Here is a 27028-nt window from a genome sequence, read left to right as displayed (position 1 = left end):
TAAGTATAACCCGGTATATCGGAAAACCCCATGCAGTGCGTAACTCATCTCTAATACAATAGCGAAACGCACCGCTAAAACCCTGAAAATTGGTCAACTTTCAGGCGTAATTACATGACTTCTAACTGCGGTCCAGCTTTCAAAAATAGTTCCTCGTGATTTATTAAACCCCTTCCAAGAACGGGGAACCATTTTTCAGGCTGATATAACGCATCGCGGCTTTACTATACCGTTTTATATCGGACATACCGTAAGGACTCATTCGGGCTGAGTACAACACTGAGATTTTTACAATAACCCGGCGCGCGAGGCATATCAACACGGCTCACAGAACGCATATGGACGGTGACTCTGGGTCAACGGGCGAATCAATTTCAACACGTAGATATACAAGGAAGTGATTCTCGGGCCCAAAACCATTTTGCACCAAGAACACATCACTTCTTACGCTTTTGAGCCATGCTAGTATCAATCGTGTGTTTGCAGCAGATTATGAGAAATTTGAACTCAAACCCAGTCCCTCGAGACCCTTTCGTCATATTTTTGTCGCCCACTATCTCACCGTAAAGAGCAACAATTGGCTCTGTAATGGGCCATGGGATTGTAGAAGATATAAAGGGATGAGTCATAACGTTATCTTTACGGAAAGACCCAGCAAAAAACCCGGAAAGTCTTGCTGAACAACACTGATTGTAACACAGATCAAGCTAGCCCCGCATTGCTTTCTGGGAAATATAATGGCATCACCGTCATAGAGTCACTTCCGAATCACTCATTGTGACATAAATACGCGCAACAATGCAATAACGTCACAATGCCCCCAGTGCATTCTACTTCGAACGAGAGTTACCCAAAGATCGTGTTTTTGCGCGCTTTCTCTTGGTAGCATTATTTTCGAGGTTTAACTGCGTCGTCAACCGATATAAAGGTAGGATTTTCTCAATGAGGACTTATTTTCGTTATGATAGACTAGACGTTGTTTCCAGCCGCAAAATCAGTGACTGTTGTCATGAAAAAGGTGTCTCCAAATCGTCGTCGTAACCAAGGAGGTCCTTTCAGTCCTTGACGTACCTTTCCAAACTCACTCAAGTTATTGAAACTTCGGTGAAATTGACTAAACAAAGTAGACTTCTTGTCACATTGTTCTTGCTCAACAGTTGACGTTATCTTGAACTTTATTTTTGGTTCGGGTGATGTTTACTGAAACCCTCCACTGGCTGTTGAAAAGTTTCCGCAACATTGATTGGGGCAAGATGAACTTGACGTCTCAGACCTGTAGTAGGAGACAGTAGCTCCAAAGATTGCAGTCTTGATTGTTATAAGAAACTAAACACGACTTTTAAGTTAGTGAGTAACGTTAGAAGTTACCGTAATGTTTGTTGATCACAACTTAGTAAGAGGGGGGTGAACTTAGCTAAACAGTGAGCGAGGCCTACTTTCAACCTAAGAGTAGAGTAAAAAAACTTAAATTTACGGAATTAGATAAAACTTTTGGAACCAAAGAAATATGTATGAATGAAAGAAAGTACCGAAACGGTAAATTTAGAGGTGGACGTCTAAATTTTGCCTCCCTCTCTAAAATGTAACAGTCCAAAGTACCCAAGGACAGGGGTCACGGGTTAGAACTCAACACGCGCTGTGCAGTGGGAAAGTTCAGGACGTTTTCGGGGGGAAAACTGGCTCGCCACCTCGAAGAGATTGCCCTGAACACCACAAGGAGATGATGTCCCTCATGATAACACCCTGGCAACACGTGGAGAGATGCTACGCAGTACCGGAGCTGAGGGAAAATGTTTCTAGTACACGATGTAGAAACGAGGACGACTCTGTTAGGCGCTGTGTGGGGAGGGGGGCGTGTCTGTTTTCTATCGGCGAGGCTGATGACAGGATGCCTGTTTCTCTCAATAACAATTCTTTGGCAGTATCGATAGCGGATAGGACACTTGTATCCATAAAAATATTTTTGTGTGTGTTATAATGACTGGATGTTCCAGTCAAGACGATTTTTTGGCCATATTGCCTGGATGTTTCTTTGATAATTCTACGAATAACAGTCCACTTCATCATGTGATCAACCCTAACCCTACAGTGTAATCCTGTAATGGTGCAGATATAAGACTTTCATTACTTCCTAAGGTTCAATATTTTAGAAGTTGAGAAAGAATGGATGCTAAAGATAACGATGTTAACGTTTGGTTAATAAAGATTTTAAAAGACCTGGCTTGGGTTGAACCTGTGAACCCAAAATCCTACGGTGATCACTGTTACCAATTGAGCTATTACACTGATTCTTTAATCAGATGTTTACCTATTTAAGCTTTGATTTCTGCAGTTCCTGTCAAGTACAGTAAATGCATTTAAGTTTGCAGGGATTTAATTTTGCGGTAGCCGGAAAAAGGACTTTTCCGAAGTTTTCGCATGGTTTTAAGTTTGAACCATGCACTGTAGTCTCATATTGCCATGGAAAAATGTTCATGGTGGTTTCAAGTTCGTGGTGAAGCGGCCACCACAAAAACCGCAAACATGAAACCACCGCGAAAGTTTCTGCATTTACAGTAATTTGTAGTTTGTACTATTTAGAGAAACATCTTGCCTTTTTATAACCCCTTTTTTTATCTGTCCTTAGCTGTATGCCCTTGTATTCTTGTGATCAAATTTTTTCTATTTCGTTGTAGTTGATTCATTGAACCATGGATACAGTCAGCAAAATGAGGAAGGCCCAGTCAGAGGCCGGACGCTCGAGCTTGCCCCGCGTCCCCGCCTCTCGACCGGCTGGGTACAGCGAGCAGTGGAGGAAGGGCATCAGTTTCTCCGTAAGTTTACTTCAAAGTTTCTTAAGAATCTGTAGCATTTTATATCTTCTGGAATATCAATCAATATTTAGCATACTAGTATCTTGCATAATTTGTATTTGAAAATTTATTCAAAATTATGTTCGATCTTTAATTGATGATATTTTGTATGACATTTTGACGTTTGAAACTTTATTCAGAATTATGTTTGATCTTACATTTATAATTTCATAGACGACATTTATGTATGACATTTTTATGTATGATAGATGAGTGCATTATTGTCTTTATGGATTTTAAATACTATTTTGTTCTTTATGCAGAGGTTCTGGAAGAGGGTGCCCCTGGTGGCACAGTCAGCGGAGCTGATAAGTGGAGCTGGAGATAGGACTAAAGATGGGAAGGCCAAGGTAGCTACTTCTCATTCAGTGTTGGTCTGATTATAATATTGATTGTAGCTTAGAAACAAACAGCAGCATTAAACAGTAAGATTTACCAACCCAACCCTAACTTGCTGCCTAACGTTGCACAATTTACAAAGTATGCTAGCCTGAGTACCATCCTCCATAGGGACCGCTGGCTCAATACTTTTGCTTGCTTAGTCAAACCACGGAGTGAACGAAAGTATTGAGCCAGTGGTCACTTCGGCAGATTGTACTAGGCTAGAGGTATGTCACTTTATGTTCTTGTAAATCTTGATAATGTGAACTGTTACTAATAGGCTTTTATTTGAATCAAGGTACATTTAGCACTAGACAGTATGCTCAAGGAGGACTGGAATATTTACCAGCCTTACTTGCAATATACATTCCAAGTTTTACTTTAGATTGGTTCTTTAGTTGTCCAGAAGAAATTTTACCCAGTTACACAGGTATTATGTTTTCTTTCATGAGGTGCTGATTTTAAGCATTAATGTAATCATTCTCCAGCCAAGCCCTGCTGAGCAGACCAATGTGAAGACAGTTGAGAAGGAGTTGTTCTACGATGCCTCGGATGAGGTCATCGAGGATGTGTACTATGATGCAAAGGAGTTTCTCGATAAGACCACCGAGCTGCGATCATCCCCTGGCCAGAGGCGGCTGTCTCTGAACCACATCCCAAGCATGAGCGACTACATCTCCTTGAAGCCACATGAGAAGCTTGCCAGCATTATGCCGATTAAGAAAGGCAGCGAGGTAACAGAACCTTTACTTTATCATGCTGATTTTGTCTTACATGGGTGACTGTGGTGTATGGCATCATCAGGCTGTTACAAAGAGTAATGTTGTCCATGAAAGTAGAATGATTTTCCAAATATAAAAATAAAAAAACAGTAAAAGAAGTTCAAAACATACATCAAGTTGGTCTTGTATGGTGGTGACAAAGTTACTACTAAACAGTTGTTATTTCTTTCCCAAAGAGAAATGAAGAGACAATGAGTTACAAAAAATGATTGTTGGCCAAAAATGACTATTTCCATTGCTTACAGCCCATTTAAAAGACATAATTCTACTCTACTTAAGGCATTAGTCCTCAACTATGATGTTTGCTATTCGTACATTTTTTCCTAGTCAGTGTAACACAAACTCTGCTGTCCAGGGCTGTAACTGGCCGGCCAATGTTGGGCGGGCTGCTATAAGCGAGATTCAATCAGGCTAATTTTTTCCTTTCTCCTTGTAAAAGGCACAGGGTGATGTGTTGGCCTCCCTGGTGCAGAGGAGGAAGGAGATGAAGAAAGTGGACAAGGCCAGCAGGTGTGCAACAATGATGATGATGAACTTTATTGCTCGACATTTGTACATGGTACAATGTATGGCAACGACTATTACACAAAGTACAAAATAGTTCTATACAATAAGACTTAACATCCTAATTAACATAACAAGAAGGGCTAATACAAGTCTTTGATATACCAGTAGTGTTACAATTGAGTTGGGCTAATCATGATTTTCATTTTTCTTTCTAATAGCAAAGCAGTCTTTGATATACATTGTATTTGCCTTATCTTTGCACTATGGTTGTTGTGGCATCTAAAAATATATGCAAATCTGTCTGTAGCATCGAGTCTCAATTGTGCCATTCCTCATCATAAGGAGTTCAAGTAGCATAATATACATAGTCTAGTGGTTAGCAACCCTGCCTCTGGATCAGGAGGTTGGGAGTTTTTCTAATCTTGGCGGTTGTTGCTTACCCGACATGCACACTTCTGGTGAGGGCTGCAGCCGTTAGGACGGAGTTTAGGGTTGTGCCCTTATCTTAAGGACTGCAACTCTTTTCTGTAGGGTGCATGTCAGGTGAGCGCCAAGGCGGAATTGAACTCACAGCTTCTAGTTCCAGAGGCAGGGCCTATATTATATGCACGCTATCCACAGCATTTACTACAAATAATCTGTTTTTCCTACAGCGGACTCTATAAGGAGCTGCTTAAGCTGGAAAAGAAGAACGCAAAGGTGCTGCGCAAGCACAAGAGGGTGATGGATAAAGTCAAGTGGACCCAGGTACAGCTTCGGGTACCCATTGCAGGAAAGCGCCACGATCACGTCAGGTATGTGCTAATGTGATGCTGTAAATCTTGTAATGTGATGCTGTTAATCTTGAGTTTGCAGCGGTTTTATTTTGTGAACCTTTGTCTTTTGTTTCAAGTTCCCATTCAGGGCTGCCTCCAGATTAAGATTTTTTTTGACAAGTTTGCTCAGTGCAACTCACTTCACAGGTAGTGAACTACACTGTATGCTCACTGTAGCAGTAATTCTCTTTTTTCTAAGTCAGAAACATTGAGCTTCAGCAAGTTGGACCAATTGACTAAATAGGTGAAGTACTCGGTTCAAGGCTGCTCTGGAAATTTCTGTTCTCTCTCATTTGGGGAGGAGAGTTTATTGCAGCCAGGCATTAAAAACCTTTAACCATGATTGATTGTTGAAGGATTGCATAGAAAAAGACGAAATTTTATTCGATTAAAATTTTTGTACCTATATTAATTTTTGATTTTCAGATTTTTTATATGAACAGGGTGAGGTTCTCATCTGTCACAACATTATTTTTTTAATCTAAGTTCATTATTGTTATGGCTATATTGAAATCACTTTTGTTATTTTTGCTGTCATTTTGTTGGATGGTCCCCCAACCCTTCTTTGTTTTTGTTTATTTGAAAACCCAATAAAAAAAAAAACAAAAAAAAATTTCCACCCCGGGACAGAAAGATGGGTTCTGGAGACAACCCTGCTTTCATTGCAACTATCTTCATGAAAAACTTTCTTGACATTTTTCCAAAGGGTCCCCAAAACTGTGGTTGGTACAGACAAGAAGATGGCCGCTGGTGATGACATCACCGTGATGGAGACCGTGAGCACGAGCTCAGTCGGCTCCCAGGACGCCGTCTCCGGCATGTCTGTCTCGGCACGCGAGAAGAACGCCGCAATGCCGACTGCTGCCATGAGCGACCTGTCCTATGTCCTGAGGCCAGAGGACCTGGAGAAGAAAGGGAAGGAGAGTGATGTTGATGGGTAGGTAAAACCCATTTGGTTTGCAACAAAGAGCTGTATTTTCTATTTATGTACCAATCCTATGAAAGCCGATTAAACTAAATTTTGTCTATGGAGCACAATTACAGTGACTACCTTTGGCAACACCTTAATGAGTAAGCCATTTTCCATGAGATGTAGGGAGCTATTTTAGCGCAATTAAGTAAAATAGTACTAGTACATTTTTATGTCATGAAGATCAGATTTTTTGCAGCCTGTTATCCAGCCGTAATATAGCTCCCAAGTCTCTTCTCTCCTCTTTGCAATTACGCAAAGAGGAGATAAGAGACTCGGGAGCTATATTACGGCTGGATACCAGGTTAGATTTTTTTATGAATGTTATGAGATTCATGGAGAGCCCGGCTTTGATTGTAATCATCTTCATGTAAACTTTTTTGACATTTCTACAAAGGAAACCAGCTGTGGTTGATGCAGACAAGGTGGTGGAAATGGTGAGCTCGAGCACGGTCTGCCCCAAGGATGCCGAGTCTGGCTTGTCCATTGATGCTGCAAAGCTGGCAACTCCTGCCATGAGCGACCTGGCTTATGTCATCTATGAAGGGCCAGAGGACCTGGAGAAGAAAGAGAAGGAGAGTGATGTTGCTGGGTAGGTACAGCCCATTTGGTTTGCAACAAAGAGCTGTATTTTTCATTTATGTACCAATCCTGTGAAAGCTGATGAAACTATTCATGGAGCACAATTACAGTGTCTTGCTTTGGCAACACCTTAACTTGAAGATCAGATTTTCTGATGAACGAGATGAGATTCTTGGAGAGTCCTGGCCTTGGAGACATTGCAATCATCTTCATGAAAACTTTTTTGACATTTCTCCAAAGGGAGCCAGCTGTGGTTGATGTGGCAGATGTGGCAGCAGGTGATGACATCGCCGTGAAGGAAACGGTGAGCACGAGCTTGGTCTACCCCAAGGATGCCGTGTCTGGCTTGTACGTCGATGCTGCAAAGCTGGCAACTCCTGCCATGAGCGACCTGTCTTATGTCATCTACGAAGGGCCAGAGAACCTGGAGAAGAACAAGAAGGACAGTGATGTTGCTAGGTAAGTAAAGCCCATTTGGTTTGCAACAAAGCTGTATTTTTCATTTATGTACCAATCCTTTGAAAGCTGATGAAACTATTCATGGGGCACAATTACAGTGTCTTGCTTTGGCAACACCTCAACACGAAGATTAGATTTTCTGATGAACGAGATGAGATTCTTGGAGAGTCTTGGCCTTAATTGGAGACATTGCAATCATCTTCATGAAAAATTTCTTGACATTTCTCCAAAGGGAGTTTGCTGTGGTTGATGCAGAGAAGGATGCGGCTGCAGGTGATGACATCACAGCGATGGAAACGCGTACGGTGAGCTCGAGCTTGGTCCACTCGGAGGATGCTGTGTCTGGCTTGTCCGTCGCCGCTGCGAAGCTTGCAACTCCCGCCGTGAGCGACCTGTCGTACATCATCTACGAGGGACCAGATGAGCTGGAGAAGAAGGAGATGGAGGGCGGTATTGCTTGGTAGGTGAAGCCCATTTGGTTTTCAACAAAGAGCCGTTCTCAGCTGAGTTCCACCAATTAATATTGTGCCCAAACTTAGCATCAATTTATCATCAAGCATTGCCATCCTCCCCAATTTACTGTTAAACATTGCCAGGTCCTTCCCATGGGTCCCTCCCATTATTACTCAATGACATTAAGACCCTCTGATAGAATAAGATCGTTCACTTTGTTGCATCTAGTTCAAATTTCTTGACACTTTTCCACAGGGACGTGGGCATGGGCGTGGCTGACGATGCCAACACCTGGATGGAGACGGCCAGCACCCGCTCACTCTGCTCTCTGGACGCCATCTCCAACATGACTGATGCATCCTGCATTGTTGAGGAGAGGACTGCAGCGGACGCTGCATGCATGCTGGCTGTGGCCACCTCCAAGACCTCTGTAAGTTGACTGTACATGTTGAGTGTGCCAAATACAGTAGAAGCCTCTCAATTGCACACCTCATTTTGGCAACATTTTCGTGGTTGGTGCAACAAAGCAAAGTCATCCAGCTGGACCGTACTGGTTTGGGATTTGGTGATTCTGTGCAATTAACAATTGTGCGATAATCCATGGTGCAATTAATTGGCTTGTATTGTATAGTCAATTCGAAGGATTCCTGCTACACAACATCTTCAGACACATTCTCCTATGCAGAGCTTTGTGCTGCAGCCTGTATTATATACGATGTATGTACATTGTTCCTTGGAACTGAGGCTCTGTTAAGCTGGGCTGAGGTCTCCACGTTTGTAGGTATAGTCTCTAAAAAGCTGTCAGACAAATCAGGGAATTGGCTTTACCTAAAGAATAGATTTAGGCTGTTCTCTGATTGGCTAACAGCTGTGAATGCAAAAACATTATATACAATTTCCTATACATTACGGTTTACCATATGAATTCATCATTTGATCCCAGGAGCTGGGAGTTGCCGTGGAAACTGCTGAGGTGATCGACGACAAGCAGGTGGAGCTGCTGCTGCTGGAGGAGACCCTGAAGGACGACCACGACGTCTCCGGCCATGACAACACGGAGCCTGGTCAGGGCAGTGCCGAGAAGAAGCACGGAAAGTACTGCAGGGCGAAGAAGTGGGTGCGGTCCAAACTCAGGAAGGGTTGGAGGAGGCTGACCCGCCGCGCTGGCTAGGGAGCGACACTGACCTTAAGCTATTTATAGAGAAATGTTAATGTTATAATATTGTGTTGAGGATGGGAAGTCCTAAAAGCTAAGGTATTGCAGTAGATTGGTTAGGGGATAAAAATTGCTCTGAAACATCCTTAGCTAGGGGCAGCAGAGCAATGAAGAATTTTAAGTTCTCAACCCTTGTAAATAATGATCTTGTGCCATTCTGGCAAGCTCAGCATTTTGGTCTCTCAGGTTAACACACGTTGGGGCACCCTCACAGCTTTTTGCCTTACCCAATAGTGTGAAATTTTCCCCTTTGAAACATGGTATGGGACATAACCGTATCTATGATAGGGGTGAACCATGAATTTTAAGTAATGTAGTCTGAGTGTGTATTCATCAAGACAAAATGGTAGAAATTGTCTGTATCAAGTGTCAAAACACCATCCAGGGATGGAAGGACACACTGGAGTCAGGTCAAGTCAATATTTTTCAAGGATGTGTCAAATGAAGATCGTTCTATGAGCTATTAGTCCCAAGAATTTCTTGGGTAAAAGCCTGTAAGAATACGGGATGAATGTTTTATGTGTACAGTATATAAATATGAAATGTGAAAAAAAAAGAGAATTTTATCAGGTGTACTGTTTGAGCCAATAATGGCTCCAGGTCCCTTTATGGGAGAGTGAGAAAACAGACAGGCTCTGTTCATGTGTATATAAAGATGAAATATGAAAAAAAAATCAATGTGCAAGGCATTAGCATTGACTCCAGGCTTAAGTTTGTCCCTTGCTGGGATATGATGAGACACTGTGGGTAAAATGCTATGTGTATGTAAATGTAAAATGTATTTTAAAAATCAGAGGAGAGTACTACAGGCAATGTATACGCAAAAGTTGTTAAATGTCATTGGACCGGACAGGTTTGGGTGGGATTTTTTACATGTATATTGACCAAAGAGTATATCTTTTATATAGAATTTTAAAGACAGTGCTATTTAAGAATGACTTACTGGAACACAGTAAGTTTATGTTGTTGCCAGAGGACAGAATAAAGTGGACAGTATTGAGGGTATTATGGCCCGGAAGGAGAAACTCTGGTCTGTCTTTGATTGCCTTTGCCAAGAAGGTTTGATGTTTTCATGTGTGTGGTGCGGGTGGTGTGTTTTGTGTGTGTGTATGTCTGTCTGTTTGTGTGATATGTGTGTGTTTGTGTGTTCAGTTACATCATGATACAAGATTTGTTCAGGCATATCATTGAAGTAAAAACTACTTAATTCCCTAGAGAGCAATAATTGGCTCTGTGGTGGGCCACGGAGTTGTAGAAGATAATAAGGGATGAGTCGTAACTTTCTGTATCTGTATCTATATAGCCGGTATAACCACCCTTCGGCATAACACACCAGCTTCGCAGGCACGCAGCGCGGCAGCAGCTGGTTATATTACACCGAAGGACCTGTCACACCTAACTTTTGCACATCTATCTGTGAGCGCTCTTTGATAGTCTCCAAGCAGACCCTACGGTGCCTTAGAAATAGTATCAAAGCTGGCAAGGCACTCCGGTGCCCGTTTGACTCCCTTAGCCGGCTATCTCCCTTTGGTCGGCTTACTCCTTTGCTAGCTTTGATACTATTTCTAAGGCACCGTAGGGTCTGCTTGGAGACTACTCTTTGAAACTATCCAGGGAAGATGCCCCTACTGTAACGTAAGGTTCCCAGTTAACATGCAGGACCAATTAATGGTGAGTTAGAGACATGACTGCATTTCAAGGTGCACCATGCAAAAGTTAGTCAATAATAATAAAACTATAAAATTGATAACCCTTGCAATGAATATTGTACAATTTTTATGGAAGATCATAGGTCGTTGGTGCCTGGGTCGACTTTACATGACGTTCTACTGAGGCAAATTCTGCGGTCCAACCTCATTCATCACTACGGCGCTATTGCAGGCAATGGTGGGGTAGACACAAAAATTTTACTGTGGTTTGTTTGTTTACCACTTTCGCAATATTTTGCAGCAAGTGTTTGAATATGTGTGCTTGTAGGTAGAGCACTACAAGGAGAAAGACTCGAGTGGCCGTTAATTGGTCACCCTAGAACAATTCTTCACTGCCAACTACTCCATTATTACATGCTGGTGTGCAGCCAAAGATGGAGGAAATAAATGAATTTCCATGCACTTTTTTAACAGACAAACTACTGTTTCTTCAAATGGGTTGAATATTTAATTCTGTCAAGGCATTTCGGAACAATAATCATTTTCCATAATTTGACCGTAAAGTAAAACGGATAACAAATTTCACTCTACAATAGCTCTGGGAAAATACAAATTTTTGAACACATCTGATCAATCCTTGGATGGTAACTCTGGCACTTGAAGTCATGGATCTTTACGGAAAGACCCAACAAAACTTCTTGCCACCACGTTCTGACTGTAATACAGCGACACTATGGCGATACTCAAGTTAGACTCGCATTGCTTTCTGGGATGCATGATGACATCACCGTCATAGGGTCACTTCCTGGTTCGAGCAAGATCTCTACGTGTACTGAAAACCTGAGTACGTTTTCTCCAAGAAAAGGAGACTTTTGGGCCTTTAAGGGAGTGGAAACGTCTAAGGACGTGTAGAAGAACTGCTCAAGATGCAGAGCATGATCAACAGTGTTAAAGGAACGGCGCTAGGAGTGGCGGAATTCCTGACTCCGGTTTTGAAGGTGCGAACGCCATTTTTCTGTAACACAGGTTGCAACCGGTACCGGTTGAAGGATGCAGTTTCGCTTGTCTAGTGCTGTCTTTTGGCTTCAACAAGAAGCCTCTAACATATCTACGCTTGTGCGGTATATATCGAAATTTTAGAACAATAACAGAATGTGTTGAAATGATTTCTATTTTCTCCGCACAATTGCAAACATTGCAATGAACACATATGGGTTACTGACACGCCTACTCCAAACTAAGAGTAAGACATTATGTAACGTTATAGATAGAAGATTGTGTGAACTCAGTGAAGTATAGATCTATGCTGATGATCACAACATGATTGTTGTGTTTCTGTCAGGAATCCAAGTTCAAGGAGACAGGTGTTCTGACACCTGAGGAATTTGTAGCTGCAGGTGACCACCTGGTACACCACTGTCCCACCTGGCAATGGTAAGTAGGAGCAAGGACGTCCTTCTTTAATAGGAGGGTTTGCATGACTTTTCCCGTGCTGTGTAGCAAGCTGTGTCGTTTTGCTATTATACAGTTATAGATATCTGTTATAATTCAATGTTCGCAGACTACGTTTTGCACATATTCCCACGAATACAATCATGGAACAATCTAATGAAATATCCAAAAGCTTTTGCAGGAACAGGTCAATATACTATTAAGCATTGCTTCTTGCTCGTCCTCCTGAATCAAGTGTTGTTCTGTTAAGCTATGCCAGGAAATCCCCTACATACCCTCTCAAATATGCAATCAAGATGTAAAGGTTGTTCTAATGTGTGTTTCTATTATGTTATTACTGTCGTTGAATATCACATAATACTGAATATCTGTGTACTCTGCCTTTAAATCTCTTCTCCATGTTGCTCCTCTCTCCACAGGGCTGCCGGTGATGAGTCCAAGTGTAAGCCCTACCTTCCCAAAGACAAGCAGTTTCTCATCACACGAAATGGTAAGCTTTGAATGTGTAGCAGGCATCAAAGCTGTGCCCTTGAAAAAGGCACTTTACATCTATCATTCGACACAGTGAAAATGAGTACCTAGCTTTGGCAAGGGACGCCCTCTTGGAATTGGGACATTAAGCCAGAGGACCCTTATGTGAGGAGAGCTACACCTCAAGCATGTATCGAAAAGAGTAGGGGTCCTTTCCGGTGTTTGTGGATCAAACAGTATAGTTGTTCTTGATCAGATCTTATGCAGCTTGCAGTTGTACATACTGTACAAACCTGGCATGTTGTACCTAAAGGTTGCTCACCGATTATGCAAAATTGGACTTACCCAAATTGTTGACTGTCCAAGTTGTAATCTACTGCACACCAAGTCACATGTCCTATCTGCATAGCATGACATCACAGAAGCAGTGGATTGCTGATTCCTTTACAAACACTGGAGTTGGACAGTTGAGCATTTTGCTAAGTCCAATTTTTGTGTTGAAAATTACCGTTCAACTTTGATCCAGAATGCTAACCTGTTTTTTTCAGTCCCCTGCTACAAGCGCTGCAAACAGATGGAGTATCAAGAGGAGTATGAGAAGGTGATAGATGAAGAGGATGGGGAGGGGGGCTGGGTGGACACCCATCACAACGCTGACCCCAGCTCCATCACATCAGTAACAGAGACAGTGTCTGAAATGACTCTGGAGCCAAAGGTAAGACTATTCTTGTTGGGCTTTGGGTCAGTACAACTTATAAAGGATCAGAGGACTGATCGAAAGCTTGTCGGTAAGCGCTTTAGTTTTGTGTACGGTTACAAAGTTTAAGATTGTATCATAATCTTGATTACTGTCTCATATGAACTTACATTTGGGTATTCTTGTAAATCTCTATCACCACACTACACAGTGCTGAGGTATATAGAAGAGTGGAATCAGTGCTCAGCTAACAGAGTTATCTGTAGTACCACAATCATCAGTATGGAGCCCATAGTTCCAGTTTAGATCTTTTATTCAGCCTGCTTTGTAAGGTTGGCTTGAGGTTGTCCACGGCTATTTACCTACTTTACACACAGTGCCAAGGTGTTATTATGACTGGGTGGGATTTAAACCAATGCCATTTTCTAGAAAGTCTAGCAAGTATACGTATCAGAGGACTGTGCAGTATTGCCGTGCAGGGTGTTTTGGATACAATTGTCTTGACATGGTCTGGTTTTCCCAATATCTCACTCCATCACAGAAGACTGAAGGAGCAGCTGTCGTTGCAGATGATGATGATGATGAGGAAGATGATGATGAGGAAGCAGAGGACATGGAAGGTAGGATTTACAGTTTGGACTAAAAATTGCAGCATCTAAAGGGGAGCTTCAAAGGCTTCAAACACTTTAAACTGACCAAAGGGGGCCATATAGCTTGTATTGTGTGCATTCCACTATACCAGTAGTACTGTAGGATGTATAACTCACTGTCATTGGAAGACTTATTGTGCCGCTAGGCTGGACCAATAGAATTCATTAGTTTAACTTTGTACTTTGACCGAAGTTTGAGGAAACTCCCCGTATATATAAAGGGAAGATAAACTTAAGCCAACTATGCCATACTATATATACCCCAAAGTCAAGTTCTCACATATTTTACAGAAGTCTGCCATAGTTTGATTTCTAGCTGAAGAACTTCTGAATTGTCAAGGAATGATTTTTAACCTTTTTAATTTATTGTCCCCTGCAGCATATGAACAAAGTGGAATGTTAGAAGCAGAAGACAATGTACGTATTACTAAATATATTATGATATATGAGTCTTTTCCTGATTCAATCAATTTTAATGATGACTTTTCTAAGGAGTAACTTTAACAATTAAGTAACAAAATAAATCTTTCAAAATCCAGGGCTGTCTCCAGGACCCTTGCCAGAATGGAAATATACTTGTTGGGACGGTAAAAATGTTACCCCATCCATCCTGAAAATCTGAACTTCATGACTATTGAAAATCTATTTTCACAAGCTTAATAATAAAACAACATGTTTTAACAAGGAAAATCAACAACATGGGCTCCCCAACAGTGAGTGGGATGGAAAAAAAATCAAAACTGGAGACAGTCCTGTTTCATCAAAAGACAACTTTATATAGGCTATACATTTGGTCCATTTGATGTTGAGGATGTGTCTGTATTTTCCCATAGGCAACACTCGATGTGAAGGCAGCAGTGAAGAGTGAGAGTCCTGGGGAGGGGGCGTCACTAGAGAGTGGGATTCTACAGACCAGAACATACGACCTGAACATCACTTACGACAAATATTACCAGACACCCAGACTATGGCTCTTTGGATATGATGAGGTTAGTAATGAGGCCTAGGAAAATCAGTGCTATGTTTCCAATTGTAACCCTGAAAAAAAGATAAGGTTGTAAGAAGGGATTTTTTTGGGGGGGGGGGCCTACCGACAAAACCAGTCATGGCATTTGTTGCACGATCATAACAAAAGGAAAATAAGAAAGCTTTTCGATGATGTAATTCCTCATGTTAATCTTAGAAACCAACAGATAGACATCAAGTTCAGGCACATCTTTTTCACGATATACATGTACGTAGCAATGCTACTCAAACCATGAATGCATGATGGTAACAAATGGAATATCATTGTAAAGGTAATTGAATAATGTTCTCAATGACTGCAATTGATCAAATACTCATGGAAATATGATCAAGCGAAACCAAGTTTGCAAACTTTTATGTTTAGTTTTACATGACTTGTACTACAGATATTTTTTTCTGCCAGTGGACATTCCTTTATACATTATCGTCATTCTTACCTTTCCAGAACAGGAAACCCCTAACAGTAGAACAGATGTATGAAGATATCAGCCAGGACCACGCCAAGAAAACTGTAACCATGGAGGCACACCCAAACCTACCAGGACCCCCCATGGCTTCCATACACCCCTGCAAGTGAGTAAAACCTATACAAGATGCTAAGAACTGTAAATCGTAAAATATTTTTGATGGTTTCATGTTTACGATTTTTGCATTGTACTCTCTCCACAAACTTATGTGTTTGCACGCTTCTGAAGATGAAAATGGTGCTGGGCATGGGGTCTTGTCTCTTTTCCGTCTTGGCTTGCCGTTTGCGATCCAGCTCTTCACGTCTCTTCTCCTCTACTCCTTCTTTCTGACAGCATGGCGCCAAGCACATTTGTCAATGGCCTTTCAGTCTCCTACTACTAAGGAGAACTAAGCCTCACATTTACAGTCATCATTTCTTGTTCCTTGCAGACATGCAGATGTGATGAAGAAGATAATCCAGACAGTTGCGGATGGAGGCGGAGAGCTGGGAGTTCATATGTATCCTTTCTCTGTGAGGCTTTGTTTGTTGGTATTGCATAGCTGGTAAACTGTCCCAATGTGTAACACACCAGGTGTGTACTGAGCAGTACAATCTTCATCTCCAAACAGAATTACAGTATTTGATCCACTCACACCAAGGAGGACCCCTACTATTTTCAATAAGTGTGGTGTTTTTTTTTTTCTACGTGCTCAAGGTGGGGTATGTACATTGTAGTCTGGGTCCTTCCCAGTCTGGTCTCTGGGTTGACATCTTTAAAGGGTGATAGTCACCTGCTATGTCAATTCTTCCACAAATGTGGTAACTCTCAATAAATAGATATTGTGATTGTCCTTGCTTCTGAAAGTCTAGATATGCAACTGATGTGACACTGTGTTGCAATTGCCTGTTAACTTCTGATTGTTTTGTTGATTGTTTTAACTTAAGTTGACAACTGTTATAAGGTTGATGAAAATCAGATTTCAATACATGTACAATGTCTGTGATAGATGTCTTCCTTAATGGTTCTTCAGGTATCTTCTAATCTTCCTCAAGTTTGTGCAGGCAGTGATCCCCACCATTGAGTATGACTACACCAGGCACTTCATCATGTGATCAAGAACAGTCTTCCAATAGATCATTTCAGACCCACAAAAACTGCTTCCATCATGGTCATGAACATTCAAATGTGTTTTAATGTGCTAGACATGTGTCCAATGCATGTATATGCAAAGTATAGTGTTAGAATGCATTGCAAAGTTGCTGGGAATGGCATATTGCCCCATGATCTAACTTGTAACCAATTTTTGTGGGATCTGTTTGGTCAGGAGTCATGTGATCAACAGTCCAGTTGTGATTGGTCCAGGCAATGTTTCTTCCATCAAGTGGCTTATACAGCTTTAACTGCAAATAATTGAGCTGATAAACTTGTGATCTCCAGTGACAATGACATGGATACAGTATTACAATACATGTCTTGCACTGTTGTGATAAGCTAAAGCACTGTCTTTAAATGCTCAGGGTGTCTTACGGTGGTCTCCGCACTAGCTAAAGTCTGAAAGCATGAAAATAATTCGTCCTAGGTGCTTTGTGACTGGACCATACTCTGCGTTTTTAGGCGTTTTATTGGCTTTTCTATTTTGTCAAATTAGACCACACCAATCTAATTTCTTGGTTCTCAGATTTTTTCAGAAAAAAAAATTGCAAAAAGTCTGTGAACTTATATAACAAAAAAACAAGGTAAGTAGTCAAGTTTTCAGATTTTCATGGCATGATGTATCCAATGAATCTCTTCCTTTGATTTTATACCACTGTTCTGATTATGCTACTGCAAATAAGTGCTCGGATCAGCAGTATGTGCCCCTGGAATGGGTTTTTTTAAAGGTCTACAATAGCAAAACCTATATTATTTTTCTTGGGACTATATTTTTTTTTTTCCAAATCGGAAAAAAATGGGTCGGGGAATCTGAGAACCAACGAATTAAATTGGTGTGGCCTTACATTGATACATACATCACCTTTACTCTAACTGGATGGCACTGTCAGCCTTAGCCACTCTTCCCAGTGTAAAGGTTATGCGTAACTAGTGGACAATCTGACAAAATGGAAAGCCTGACCAAGACTTCTAAAAGGCGTAAAGAGAAGCCAGAACCTAGCCTCTGCTTGGAGAGTAACACTAACATGACAGCTTGTATCAAGTAAACAACTCTCTGAAGGGAAAGTGTATTGATGATGTTATTCTATTGTATACTGACGTACCTTGTGATGTATTATCGCTGGCCAATCAGATGTGTTGTCAAGAGGTTGTATGACAATGTTGTCTCACTGTTGAAACAAACTGCATAATGCTGTAGCAATCTCCTCATCAGATATGGTGGCCCTCACAGAATAGTGTGATACACCAGTATAGGGGAACACAAATTCTGACACCTCCTTGTCTGGGGGTTTATACCTTTCCGTGGATATCATAAGGTCTGAGAAAAAATGTTGTTTCCGGTTACCAACCGACCCTAGCAAAAAACTGCCGATACTAGCCTTCTTTGGTTGACTGTTGACTCTTTAGCGATTGGAGCAAATGTATGTGCCACAAGCAGATCGTAATGCACTGTTTTAATCCACACCATGAGGCTCAAAGTCTTCGCCTGCAAAAGATGTGATCCATTCTTGAACTAGAGTCTCATCTAGTGAAAACTGCATATCATAGTAGATAATAATCATACCAAAGTATAGGACATGCTTATTTATTCATGCTATGAAACACAAATGCTATGTAATGTACTATGTTTTACTGCTGCATTTCATGACTACCTTTTATATATCATATTGCTGTATATGTTGATGAAGGTTAGACATCCAGGTAATAGGATACACAAGGTAAGTTACTCCAGCAACTGGATAAAATTTGGTAACAGATGTTTCAGACAGCAATCGCTTTCATCAGCGGCTGACAAAAGATGGCGGATGCCGTCTAAAACATCTGACAGTTTCCAAAATTATATCCAGTTTTTGAGTAACTGTGAACTTTGGTATATTGCTGTATCTTTAGATAGAAGGACGCCATATGCAGCATACAAATTTGGTCGGACAGTTCCGTGCGATAGATATGACTTCATGGTCAAAATGTGCTTTATTGTGCAGCACATGCAAAATGTTATTTTGCAGAGGAATTTGTTTCTCCTTTAAGTGTATACTTGTCAATGAAACATCTTTAGGCCATGAAGTCCTACTGCTTAATATGAAGGAAGACTTAGAGGGCTAATTGCCCAAACCCATGCTGCTTAGTAATATTCTCAGCTTTGACTTTTAATGTTTCATGTATGTGATACTCAGTGATGAATAAAGCATTCCTGTATGGTACATGGGTTAGGTACTGTACTTCACTGAGCTTGAATGTCTATTCAATCTTGACAATCAAAGTTGTTTCTACATTGACCTGCTTAGCCTCTGTAGCAGGCTCTCTGGGGCCTTTTTTGGCTCATAATACACTTTTGCTGGCCAGTTCTTCTTGTACTGGGTTGCTGATTTCCAGCAAAAGTGTATTATGAGCCAAAAAAAAGGCCCCAGAAAGCCTGCAACAGAGGCTAGAACTGCCATCCAGTTCTTGCGACCCCCTGCTCTTCAAGTGTGTTGTAGACTTGGTTCTCTAACCTTCCTCTAAGGCACATCCATGTTAGGTCTGGCTCTGATGTAACCAGCTTGATAAACTTCTTGGGTAGGTCCTGCTCTGGAGGCTTGCCCCAACAGGTTCATACAGAGGTTGGCAATCTTTCAGCTGTCTGTAGACTGCCCATCACAATTTCCATTTCAACCAATGGTAGTGTAGCAATTTGGGGTTCAACCAATGAGAGGCAGTATGCTTGAGAACATTTTGAATTTTTTTCTTAATTCTTCATTTCTTAAACAGGGACAGGGCTGTGGGATAGTCCTATTCTCAACACCTGGGTCCATTCGGACAATTCACAAACCCAAAATTGTTAACTGAGATCCACATCTGATACTTAGCTTAATTACATTATCTTCACTACTCCATGTGAAGTTTGGAAATCATGCCTCCTCCATACCTTTGTCTAAGTAAAAAACAACAAACATAACTCCAGCCATTCTTCCGGTTAACATCCTTTATTCACATGACCCTTATGTTTGCTGATCTAGCACTAATTTTGACAATTTTACCCCCACTAATTTTCCTACAAATGAATGACAATGTTGAATGTTCATTTCAAGCCACTCTGTATCACTACACACAATACAGTCATTTCTCCAAGAGATCATTTTAGTCTTATTTCCACAATGCCATGGAATAAAAACCCTAAAATTCCTATTTCTATGTGGACCGGAAATAAAACTATCAAAATTAGCATTAGATGAACAAAGCATCAGGAGGTGGAATGGCTAATCATACCCTCTCAATGTAATGTCAAACTGAAATATTTACGTAAAATTAAGAATTGATTTCTTCAAAAACTGAGGCAGGGCTAGTCAGGAAATCTTCTTGCTTTCATTCAAATTATTCAACCACCACACGTTAGATGACATGAAAAGCCGTCCATTTTGATATTACAAAAAACAAGTTCCTGACAAACCCCATCCCAACCTTTTCATTGTAACAGGAGTACATTGATTGGCTTACGTTGCAGAGGTACGGAAAATGTCACGCCCACATTCTCATGTCACGTGTAGTAAACGTTCGGGAAAACATTCAGAGCCATTTAAGTATCACGCCAAGTAATATTACGTCAAGTCTTCCCAACGAGTTGTACCATATCTACCGACGGTCAGCTACATTTTCGGGTTTATCTTTGGGTGAATCACAGTGAGAACGATTTTTACGGAACACCTACCTTCTCCATCTCGACATCCCTCTCCCTCCCTCCCAACCCCACCCAACCATACATCCCCTCCCCTCCAGTCTCTGACATTAAGGCAAAGGTGCAGTGAACCGATCAGGAGGTTGGCTTCAGAGAGAAGGACAGCTTGGGCCGACTGTTCTTCTTATTCAGAACTACATTCTGTTCCTCCTTTACTTGCTTCATTTTCTCGCGCTCGTATGCAAGCTTCTCCTCGTGGATCTTACGCTGCTCCTCGATCATTTTTAGCCGTTCCTCAGCCTACAGTGGACAGGGGAAAAGGTTCATGTTAGCGGGGACATCATCCCTTCCATTCTCCTCAGTAACAAACGTTCTGCAAGTATGTCAACATAGAGAACAAATACAGAGCTAGTCTACAAAACACTCAAAAATAATCCTGTGTCACTGTATGACTGCAAAGATCAATTTGTACTTCTATCAGCTATCTCTGCGGGATGGACATATACAAAAGGCAACACACTATGTAAAGTCAACACACTATGTATTCTTATGTTCACAGCCTTGCTTATAGTTCCTAGAACCCTGTTGACGATAGCTTTTGTCACTCTTCTGTCACAACCATTGAAATGATATAGGTGTATTCACTGAAATATTACCCTTCCAGAATAGGTCATCTTGTTGCCATATGAATGATGCAGTCAAACCATGTCTTCAGGTTAAACCTTGGAAGGCCAAAATCTGGCCTACAGGAAACTTCTTTGCATGCTTTGCAGAGTTCTCTTAACCCCCCTTCAAGCGTCACGTCCAATACTTACCCAGCGCAACCTCCTACCTGCTGTTCGGTGCTGCTTTGCATCATTCGCCAAACTATCTCAAGACTTCGTGCACGCCACAAATTTCAGCGAGGCAGGTTTTTTTACAGGGCATCAGAGTTTCTTTTCCAACCTATGCAAGTCTCTGATTTATATGCAGGTGTAGGTTTAGAGTACATATTTAACTTAAACAGTGTCTTGGGTTGGGTTCTTGCATGTGACAGAGTTCCAGTATCAATGGGAAAAGTGGCTATTTTGTGGTTGCCTTGCCTTGGCTTGTTGTCGTAAACCATTTGCAATCATACCACGCAGATGTCACAACTAACAATATAGAATGACAAACCCAGTGTGCTGGCCTGCCCTTTTCACAACGCTACTTCTCAGTAAACCTGCACTCTTCCAAAGGTGAAAACAAAAGTTGGCAAATTTAGTGGGAATCTGCACGAAGAAAAGAGAGCAAATACAGTTCATGTTATACGGTGGTGTCGCAACTGTCTAGCTACGCTGCACAGAGGGTGCCTCATCTTTAAGTTTAGATTTGTGTGGCTGAAAGCTGAAAGGAGAACATGTTAGACAACACACGCAAATCAAACTATCCTACCCCAAGGTAAAACTGCTAGGAACCTGATCACCTTAGTGCCTCCCCTAACCCATCACTGTCTGAAGGACTGCTGCCCCCCTCCCCCCTTTGGCACCATAGAAATACACCTACCAGTTTCTGTTGGGCTTCTTCAATTTTTCGGTTGTTCTCAATCATGATACGTTCAAGTTCCGCACGTTTTTTGCTCTCTTCCTCCTAAAACAAGGAAGAAAAGACAAGGGTTGGCACCAAATCAAAGAGATACCCAGACCACCATTTCTAACTACCCCAACATGGACATCAAACAACACAAACAAATGATCCTGAAAAGTCAATGTATGCATGTACATATATGGGGCATTGCATGGAAAATCTTAGAATACAGTATCAACAACCTAAGTCATTGACATAACGTGTGGTAGCCTGGCACCTGATCCAAGCTTGCAGGCCCTTTATGCTCGGCCTGTAGCGAGGATGGGTTGGTGTTGAGCTCATTTCTAGACGAAATGGGGCTGGATTGAACCAGCCTACCAGAAAGGGCAGCTATAACAGGAAACATACTGAATCAACTCTGCTAGAAAAGGGACAGCTCATTTTCTCAAAAACAACTCAGTGTTTCTACCTATGTTGATGAATATTTTCCTAACACTGGTAACACTGAGCCACATTGTTTTTCACAATCAATAACTCAATGCAGTAACTGAAAAGACTGCTTCCTACAATCTCCAGTGCACCTTTTGATGCTGTCCTGTTTGGCCAGCTGTTCAACATTTTCGGGAAACCCTGAGTGCCTTGATGAAAACGAGCGTATAAGAAACCAAACATCCATCCCCAATTCCTCGATCATGCCACCCATTCTAACAGCACCACTTTCAGCCTCCATTCAACACAGCAAACACTCCCTACATATACATATCAGAACACATTACAGGCTGGCCTAGCTTCTCTGGCACTCACACAGAACAAACACTCTTTGAAAAGTGCACAGGTACTTAACCAATACATAAATACCTTTCTTGCACCCCACCGTCTTTCTTCGCTGATGTGCCTGCAAATTCTTCAGGTTGCTTTGTTTAGTTATGATACATTACTCTATGCTTGGTCCCATCTTTTTGTTCTTACAGTTCAAATGTCCTTTTTTTTCTCTCACAAGATTTGAGGACAGTTCTGTCAGTCCGAGGTCGGTTGTAAGTCCTCAACGACCTGAGCTCAGAAAATTCTAAGCTTGGGAAATGAGAACAAGAAAAAAACTTGCCGCTATCTGCAGGGATATCTGCCTGTCAAGATGCATGCTATACAGGAATATATAGCTGCACCTAGAAAGAACTTGGAGAGAGGATTGTATGGTTACATGACAAGTATTTTCTTTTATTCTTGCCTTTCTTTTTCGTGGATTTTTTTGCAGATTTTCTCTGCCTGCCCACAGCACTTTATATGACATACTGTGGGTACATGTATGTATAGATAGCAATGCAAAGACTTCAGCTAGCAACTACTGCTAGCATTCCGTCTTTATCTTAACATGTGACAGTTTCATTATTGTAGACAGGACTGAGTTTTTTGGTTGAATTAAGGGAGTCCCAACAGGTTCACTTTGAGCCCACTTAAAAAAAGTTGCAATAGTCTATTCGTTTTTACTAAGGGAGATCTATTGCATTCCGTATTACTAGTATTTCCCATTTTGCTGTGGTCAGGAGATTCTCAGTTTTCCACCATGACAAATCTTTCTTAGGAGACAGCATTAAAGAGAAGACAAAGAAGGAGAGGGGGAGGCAAGTGATGCTACAAACTCACACATCTTACACTTTTACACATCAATTAAACTTTACTGCAACTGAGAAATAAAGAAAGTACCCCTTACGTACATTTTCCCCGGTAAAAATAATCATTCATTTCTCATATGTTGTCCATTGGATAGCATTACTTGCACTTCATGCATGAAGATGTTTTCTTTTACGTAGACTACATGCTATGATTATGGTATTCTGGAAATATAGACAACAGCAATCTATCACACCAATCTAGTGTCTCTCATACCATCTGGCCAGGGATGGGGAGATCAGAATAAACAAGAAAGGAAGCATGACCAGCAAAACAAAATTGGTAAAGATTTGTCATGGTGGACAATAGGGGGACAAACACACCAAAACTTTCCAGTACCTCTTTCAGTCTCTGCGCTTCCACCTCGGCATTCCTTTGACGTTCCATCTCTTCGAGCATCTGCTGTTCCATGATTTTTTTCGCTTCTTCAACGCGTCGGAGCACCTCCCGTTCGATCTCGTCTTTCCGTTTTTCCAGCTCCTCTTCTACGCGTTTTGCAACCATTTCCTCCACTCTCTTGGCAACTTCTTCCTCAACGAGCCTGGCCTCAATTTCTTGTTGCCGTCTGAAATGGAACAAAAGAAAATATTTAAACTTGAAAAAGAGTAAAACAACAAAAACATCACTGGGGGCATTTTTCGTAAACTGCCATTCCTCACCAGCCTTTTTTTTTCAGTTGTTACTTTCAATATTGATAACATTCAGACATATTGATGCATACTGTGCAAATCGGGTGTTAACAACTTTATCATACCTTGCCCATTGCAGAAGTACTTAACTCAAATTACTGCGATGTTCAAACAATGTGAAACTCTAGACCAAAAGAAAATACTTGAAACAGCTTATGCCACAAGCTGTTTCAAGTATTTTCTTTTGGTTTAAAGTTTCAAATCAGTTGCTTTACATTTTTTAGTGGAGTGTTGTCTGTGACCTTGGCACATTACAAAAGACAGTTTAGGATTTTTTTCTTCACAGACAACATTTAACTACAGTAACTGATCTGATAACACTTGTACTTTGATCCCGGCTATGTAGCACTAGAAGGTTGCCCCTCTGGGGCCCCCATATGTCCCCATATGTCTTGGGAGTGTTTTGCTGGAGATAATCTTGGTGCTGCAGTTCACATAATTTGACTAATAACTCATTTTTGTCAGGGCAACAAAAAAAATCAATATTAACCTGATGCAGAAGATACTGGGACGGTTCAGTTATTTATAACGGGGGCCGCCCTAAGACGGTTCCCGTCGTAAGACGGTACGGATTTTTTGCTGATCTTATTATCCATAAGTACACCGTGTTTGTTGCCACTGACTATGCTGCTTACAAAGGCAAATAAACCAAGTCCATGCACACAGCTTTAATTTGCATTCCAAGTATACTTTAACATATTTACTTCATGTTTTTTTTAAAAACAGAATTCTAACAGTAATGTTGACAGTGCTGAATCACTGCGGTCACCGGCCTCTGCGTATTGGCGGATCGTGTCGCTAACTATACGAACTCTTCCAAGCAGTCACACAACTGCCATGATACACATAAATAAAGCTCCATATGAATATGGGTCTTCAAATGTTTGTTGAGTAGAAAAGCAACCAAAAGGAAGCGACATAAACATTGCCACCATTGGGAGTGCGGCCAATGGAGTGCGGCCGTGAAGGTGGCAGACTAGAGAACGCTCCAAAGATTTATTTGACTGTAACAAATGATTTGTGCTGTCTATGAAAGTATGACTTGACAGAGAGATGTAGATGATACTTTCATATAATCAGACAGAGTTTTGTTGATGTTGGCGGTGTCTTTTTTTCGTAATGGTTCTTTTAGTCGGGCATTCACAATCAGTGCATTCAGCCCATTGCCCGTAAAACATCAGCTGGATTGTTCTAGGTACAGCCTTCCTCATGTGAGACAAGAAGTACATACAGTCACGATTTTACTGTCAAAAGAAAGCTAAAATATCATACTATTAATTTTTTTCTGTGTACTTAAATTTACCACTTACTTTTGAAGAGATCAGAATGTAAAAAAAGCGTACCGAGTTAAGCACACTGTCCAGCGTAGCACAAAATTGGAAGGTTACATACACGAAAATGTCTCACAGTGTTTGCTGCTTGTAACTCGCTGCGCGAAAGGTTCATGAACCACATGAATGTATTTCTTATTCAAGTATATTGTTCAAATCTATGTGTAAAAAATTCAGTCATCAAAATTTGACCACTCTCAGGCAACTAGCGATGGAGCGCCATGAGTTTGAGCGCAAGAAAAAGCGTACCGTGTTGGGGCACCTCCCGTTAGCAACAAGATCCGATTATAATTTGTGGTATCAGCATTCGATCTGTGAAACAATTACAGATTTTGTGCAAGCGTTTCGCATAGTTTTTCTGCAACATCTGTGAAAATTATGTACAGGAATTTATACTTGCATGGTTCAAGACAAGTTGGAAGAACAGACTGCGCTGATATGTAGTCTTAGACTTGAGTTAGAGAGCCATAACACAAATCACAAAACAACAACCAGAGTTTTGCTTTCCAAACAAAATCGAACATAACGTGTACATAAAAACACTGCTTTGTGACAGCTTATCAATACAGTAAGCTATATGAATAAATATCAGTTATCACAGAAGAGAGATGGTTACATTTTTCTCTGCCGTTCTAACTCGGCCAGTCTCTCTTCCTCCTCCTTTCTTCTGCGTTCCTCGGATGGCGTCCGTCGCTTGATGATCCGACCGAAGATGTCCACCCTCTCGTCCGGGCTGGAACTCCTGGATCGCCGGGGAACAGGCGATCTGGAACGGACCCGAGACGGTCGCTTGCTCCCCCGGTGTGAGTCCCTCTCCCGTTCACGCCTCTCCCGCGATCGGGACCTGTGTTTTCTGTCCTTAGATCGGGAGCGGTCACGGCTTCGCCTCTTGTGTTTGGAGTGCTTCTTGTGCTTGGAGCCGGGGGACCCGCTACGGCTCCGCGAACGCGGCATTTTCGCGACTTTTTCCTCAAATCTTCCCGTGGTGATTCCTCAGAATATTACGCTTTGCGTTTAGATAACAAGATGTGGTAGTCCGATCGAATGATATGGTCGTATTTGCAGAGTTTTCGATGAAAAACTGCTCCCAAAAATTCCTTGCGTCCGCAAAAAATGGCGACCTTTCTTCTTCGTCCGCCTACGTCACGGAAAATTTAGGGCCCATATATTCCCAGCAACCATTGCGTATGACCCCAACTTCACCCCTGGACTATACCATCATCACCTCATAGAAAGGGAGGATATTGTATCTGTAACGTTATGTTGTTACCTTCGTCAAGAAGGTTGTAATTTCGTTGCCGTTTGCTTGCTAACCTGTGTGCGTGTTTGTTGGCTGCACAACTCCAGAAGTTGTGGATGGATCCTCATGATATATTTGGTATAGGTGGGTAGGGGTCTAGCACGATAATGACCTCCTAGCGGCTCTCTCCAGTACTGCAGCTGAACTTCCGTTTTCGATATCTCGTGTTCTGAAAGTGCTATGAACGATTTCTGGGCAGCGTACAACTGTTGGGACAGACAGTAAGTAGTGTAGGTCCGTACGTGGTTAATTATAGAGGCATCATAGACATGAACATTGT

General features: G+C 41.5%; 3 protein-coding genes across 3 annotated transcripts; 2 read left to right on the top strand and 1 right to left on the bottom strand.

Moving 5' to 3' along the window:
* Window positions 1-2632: 2632 nt before the first annotated feature.
* Window positions 2633-8972, top strand: LOC118426929. Its single transcript, XM_035836560.1, has 11 exons — window positions 2633-2813; window positions 3116-3202; window positions 3722-3967; window positions 4455-4525; window positions 5176-5316; window positions 6044-6274; window positions 6705-6899; window positions 7130-7348; window positions 7581-7808; window positions 8057-8231; window positions 8745-8972. Exons 1-11 carry the CDS (start codon window positions 2691-2693, stop codon window positions 8970-8972), a joined length of 1944 nt encoding a protein of 647 aa, XP_035692453.1. The 5' UTR covers window positions 2633-2690.
* Window positions 8973-11432: 2460 nt separating this feature from the next.
* Window positions 11433-17052, top strand: LOC118427776 (ubiquitin-like-conjugating enzyme ATG3). The gene is made up of 10 exons (XM_035837704.1): window positions 11433-11664; window positions 12009-12100; window positions 12538-12608; window positions 13138-13304; window positions 13828-13906; window positions 14316-14353; window positions 14770-14925; window positions 15408-15535; window positions 15860-15928; window positions 16442-17052. The coding sequence occupies exons 1-10, from the start codon at window positions 11593-11595 to the stop codon at window positions 16521-16523; spliced, it is 954 nt and encodes a 317-aa protein (XP_035693597.1). The 5' UTR covers window positions 11433-11592; the 3' UTR covers window positions 16524-17052.
* A 2455-nt stretch (window positions 17053-19507) lies between these two features.
* On the bottom strand, window positions 19508-26614 carry LOC118427269 (arginine and glutamate-rich protein 1-B-like). Its single transcript, XM_035836951.1, has 4 exons — window positions 26065-26614; window positions 23768-23993; window positions 21740-21823; window positions 19508-20515 (listed from the first exon to the last, which is right to left on the bottom strand). The coding sequence occupies exons 1-4, from the start codon at window positions 26400-26402 to the stop codon at window positions 20351-20353; spliced, it is 813 nt and encodes a 270-aa protein (XP_035692844.1). The 5' UTR covers window positions 26403-26614; the 3' UTR covers window positions 19508-20350.
* Window positions 26615-27028: the final 414 nt, after the last annotated feature.

The sequence above is a fragment of the Branchiostoma floridae genome, chromosome 12, assembly GCF_000003815.2.
Source record: "Branchiostoma floridae strain S238N-H82 chromosome 12, Bfl_VNyyK, whole genome shotgun sequence".
Taxonomy (NCBI): Eukaryota; Metazoa; Chordata; class Leptocardii; order Amphioxiformes; family Branchiostomatidae; genus Branchiostoma; species Branchiostoma floridae.
This window is presented reverse-complemented; position numbering and strand designations above follow the sequence as displayed.

Coding starts and splice junctions, on each gene's coding strand:
- LOC118426929 (XM_035836560.1), top strand. CDS start 2,691: ATGGATACAGTCAGCAAAATGAGGAAGGCCCAGTCAGAGGCCGGACGC. Junction 7,809..8,056: donor ATGGAGGGCGGTATTGCTTG/GTAGGTGAAGCC, acceptor ACTTTTCCACAG/GGACGTGGGCATGGGCGTGG. Junction 8,232..8,744: donor TGGCCACCTCCAAGACCTCT/GTAAGTTGACTG, acceptor ATTTGATCCCAG/GAGCTGGGAGTTGCCGTGGA.
- LOC118427776 (XM_035837704.1), top strand. CDS start 11,593: ATGCAGAGCATGATCAACAGTGTTAAAGGAACGGCGCTAGGAGTGGCG. Junction 11,665..12,008: donor TCCTGACTCCGGTTTTGAAG/GTGCGAACGCCA, acceptor TGTTTCTGTCAG/GAATCCAAGTTCAAGGAGAC. Junction 13,907..14,315: donor GGAAGCAGAGGACATGGAAG/GTAGGATTTACA, acceptor TGTCCCCTGCAG/CATATGAACAAAGTGGAATG.
- LOC118427269 (XM_035836951.1), bottom strand. CDS start 26,402: ATGCCGCGTTCGCGGAGCCGTAGCGGGTCCCCCGGCTCCAAGCACAAG. Junction 23,994..26,064: donor TTAGAACGGCAGAGAAAAAT/GTAACCATCTCT, acceptor GTTCCATTTCAG/ACGGCAACAAGAAATTGAGG. Junction 20,516..21,739: donor AAGAAGCCCAACAGAAACTG/GTAGGTGTATTT, acceptor TGTCCACTGTAG/GCTGAGGAACGGCTAAAAAT.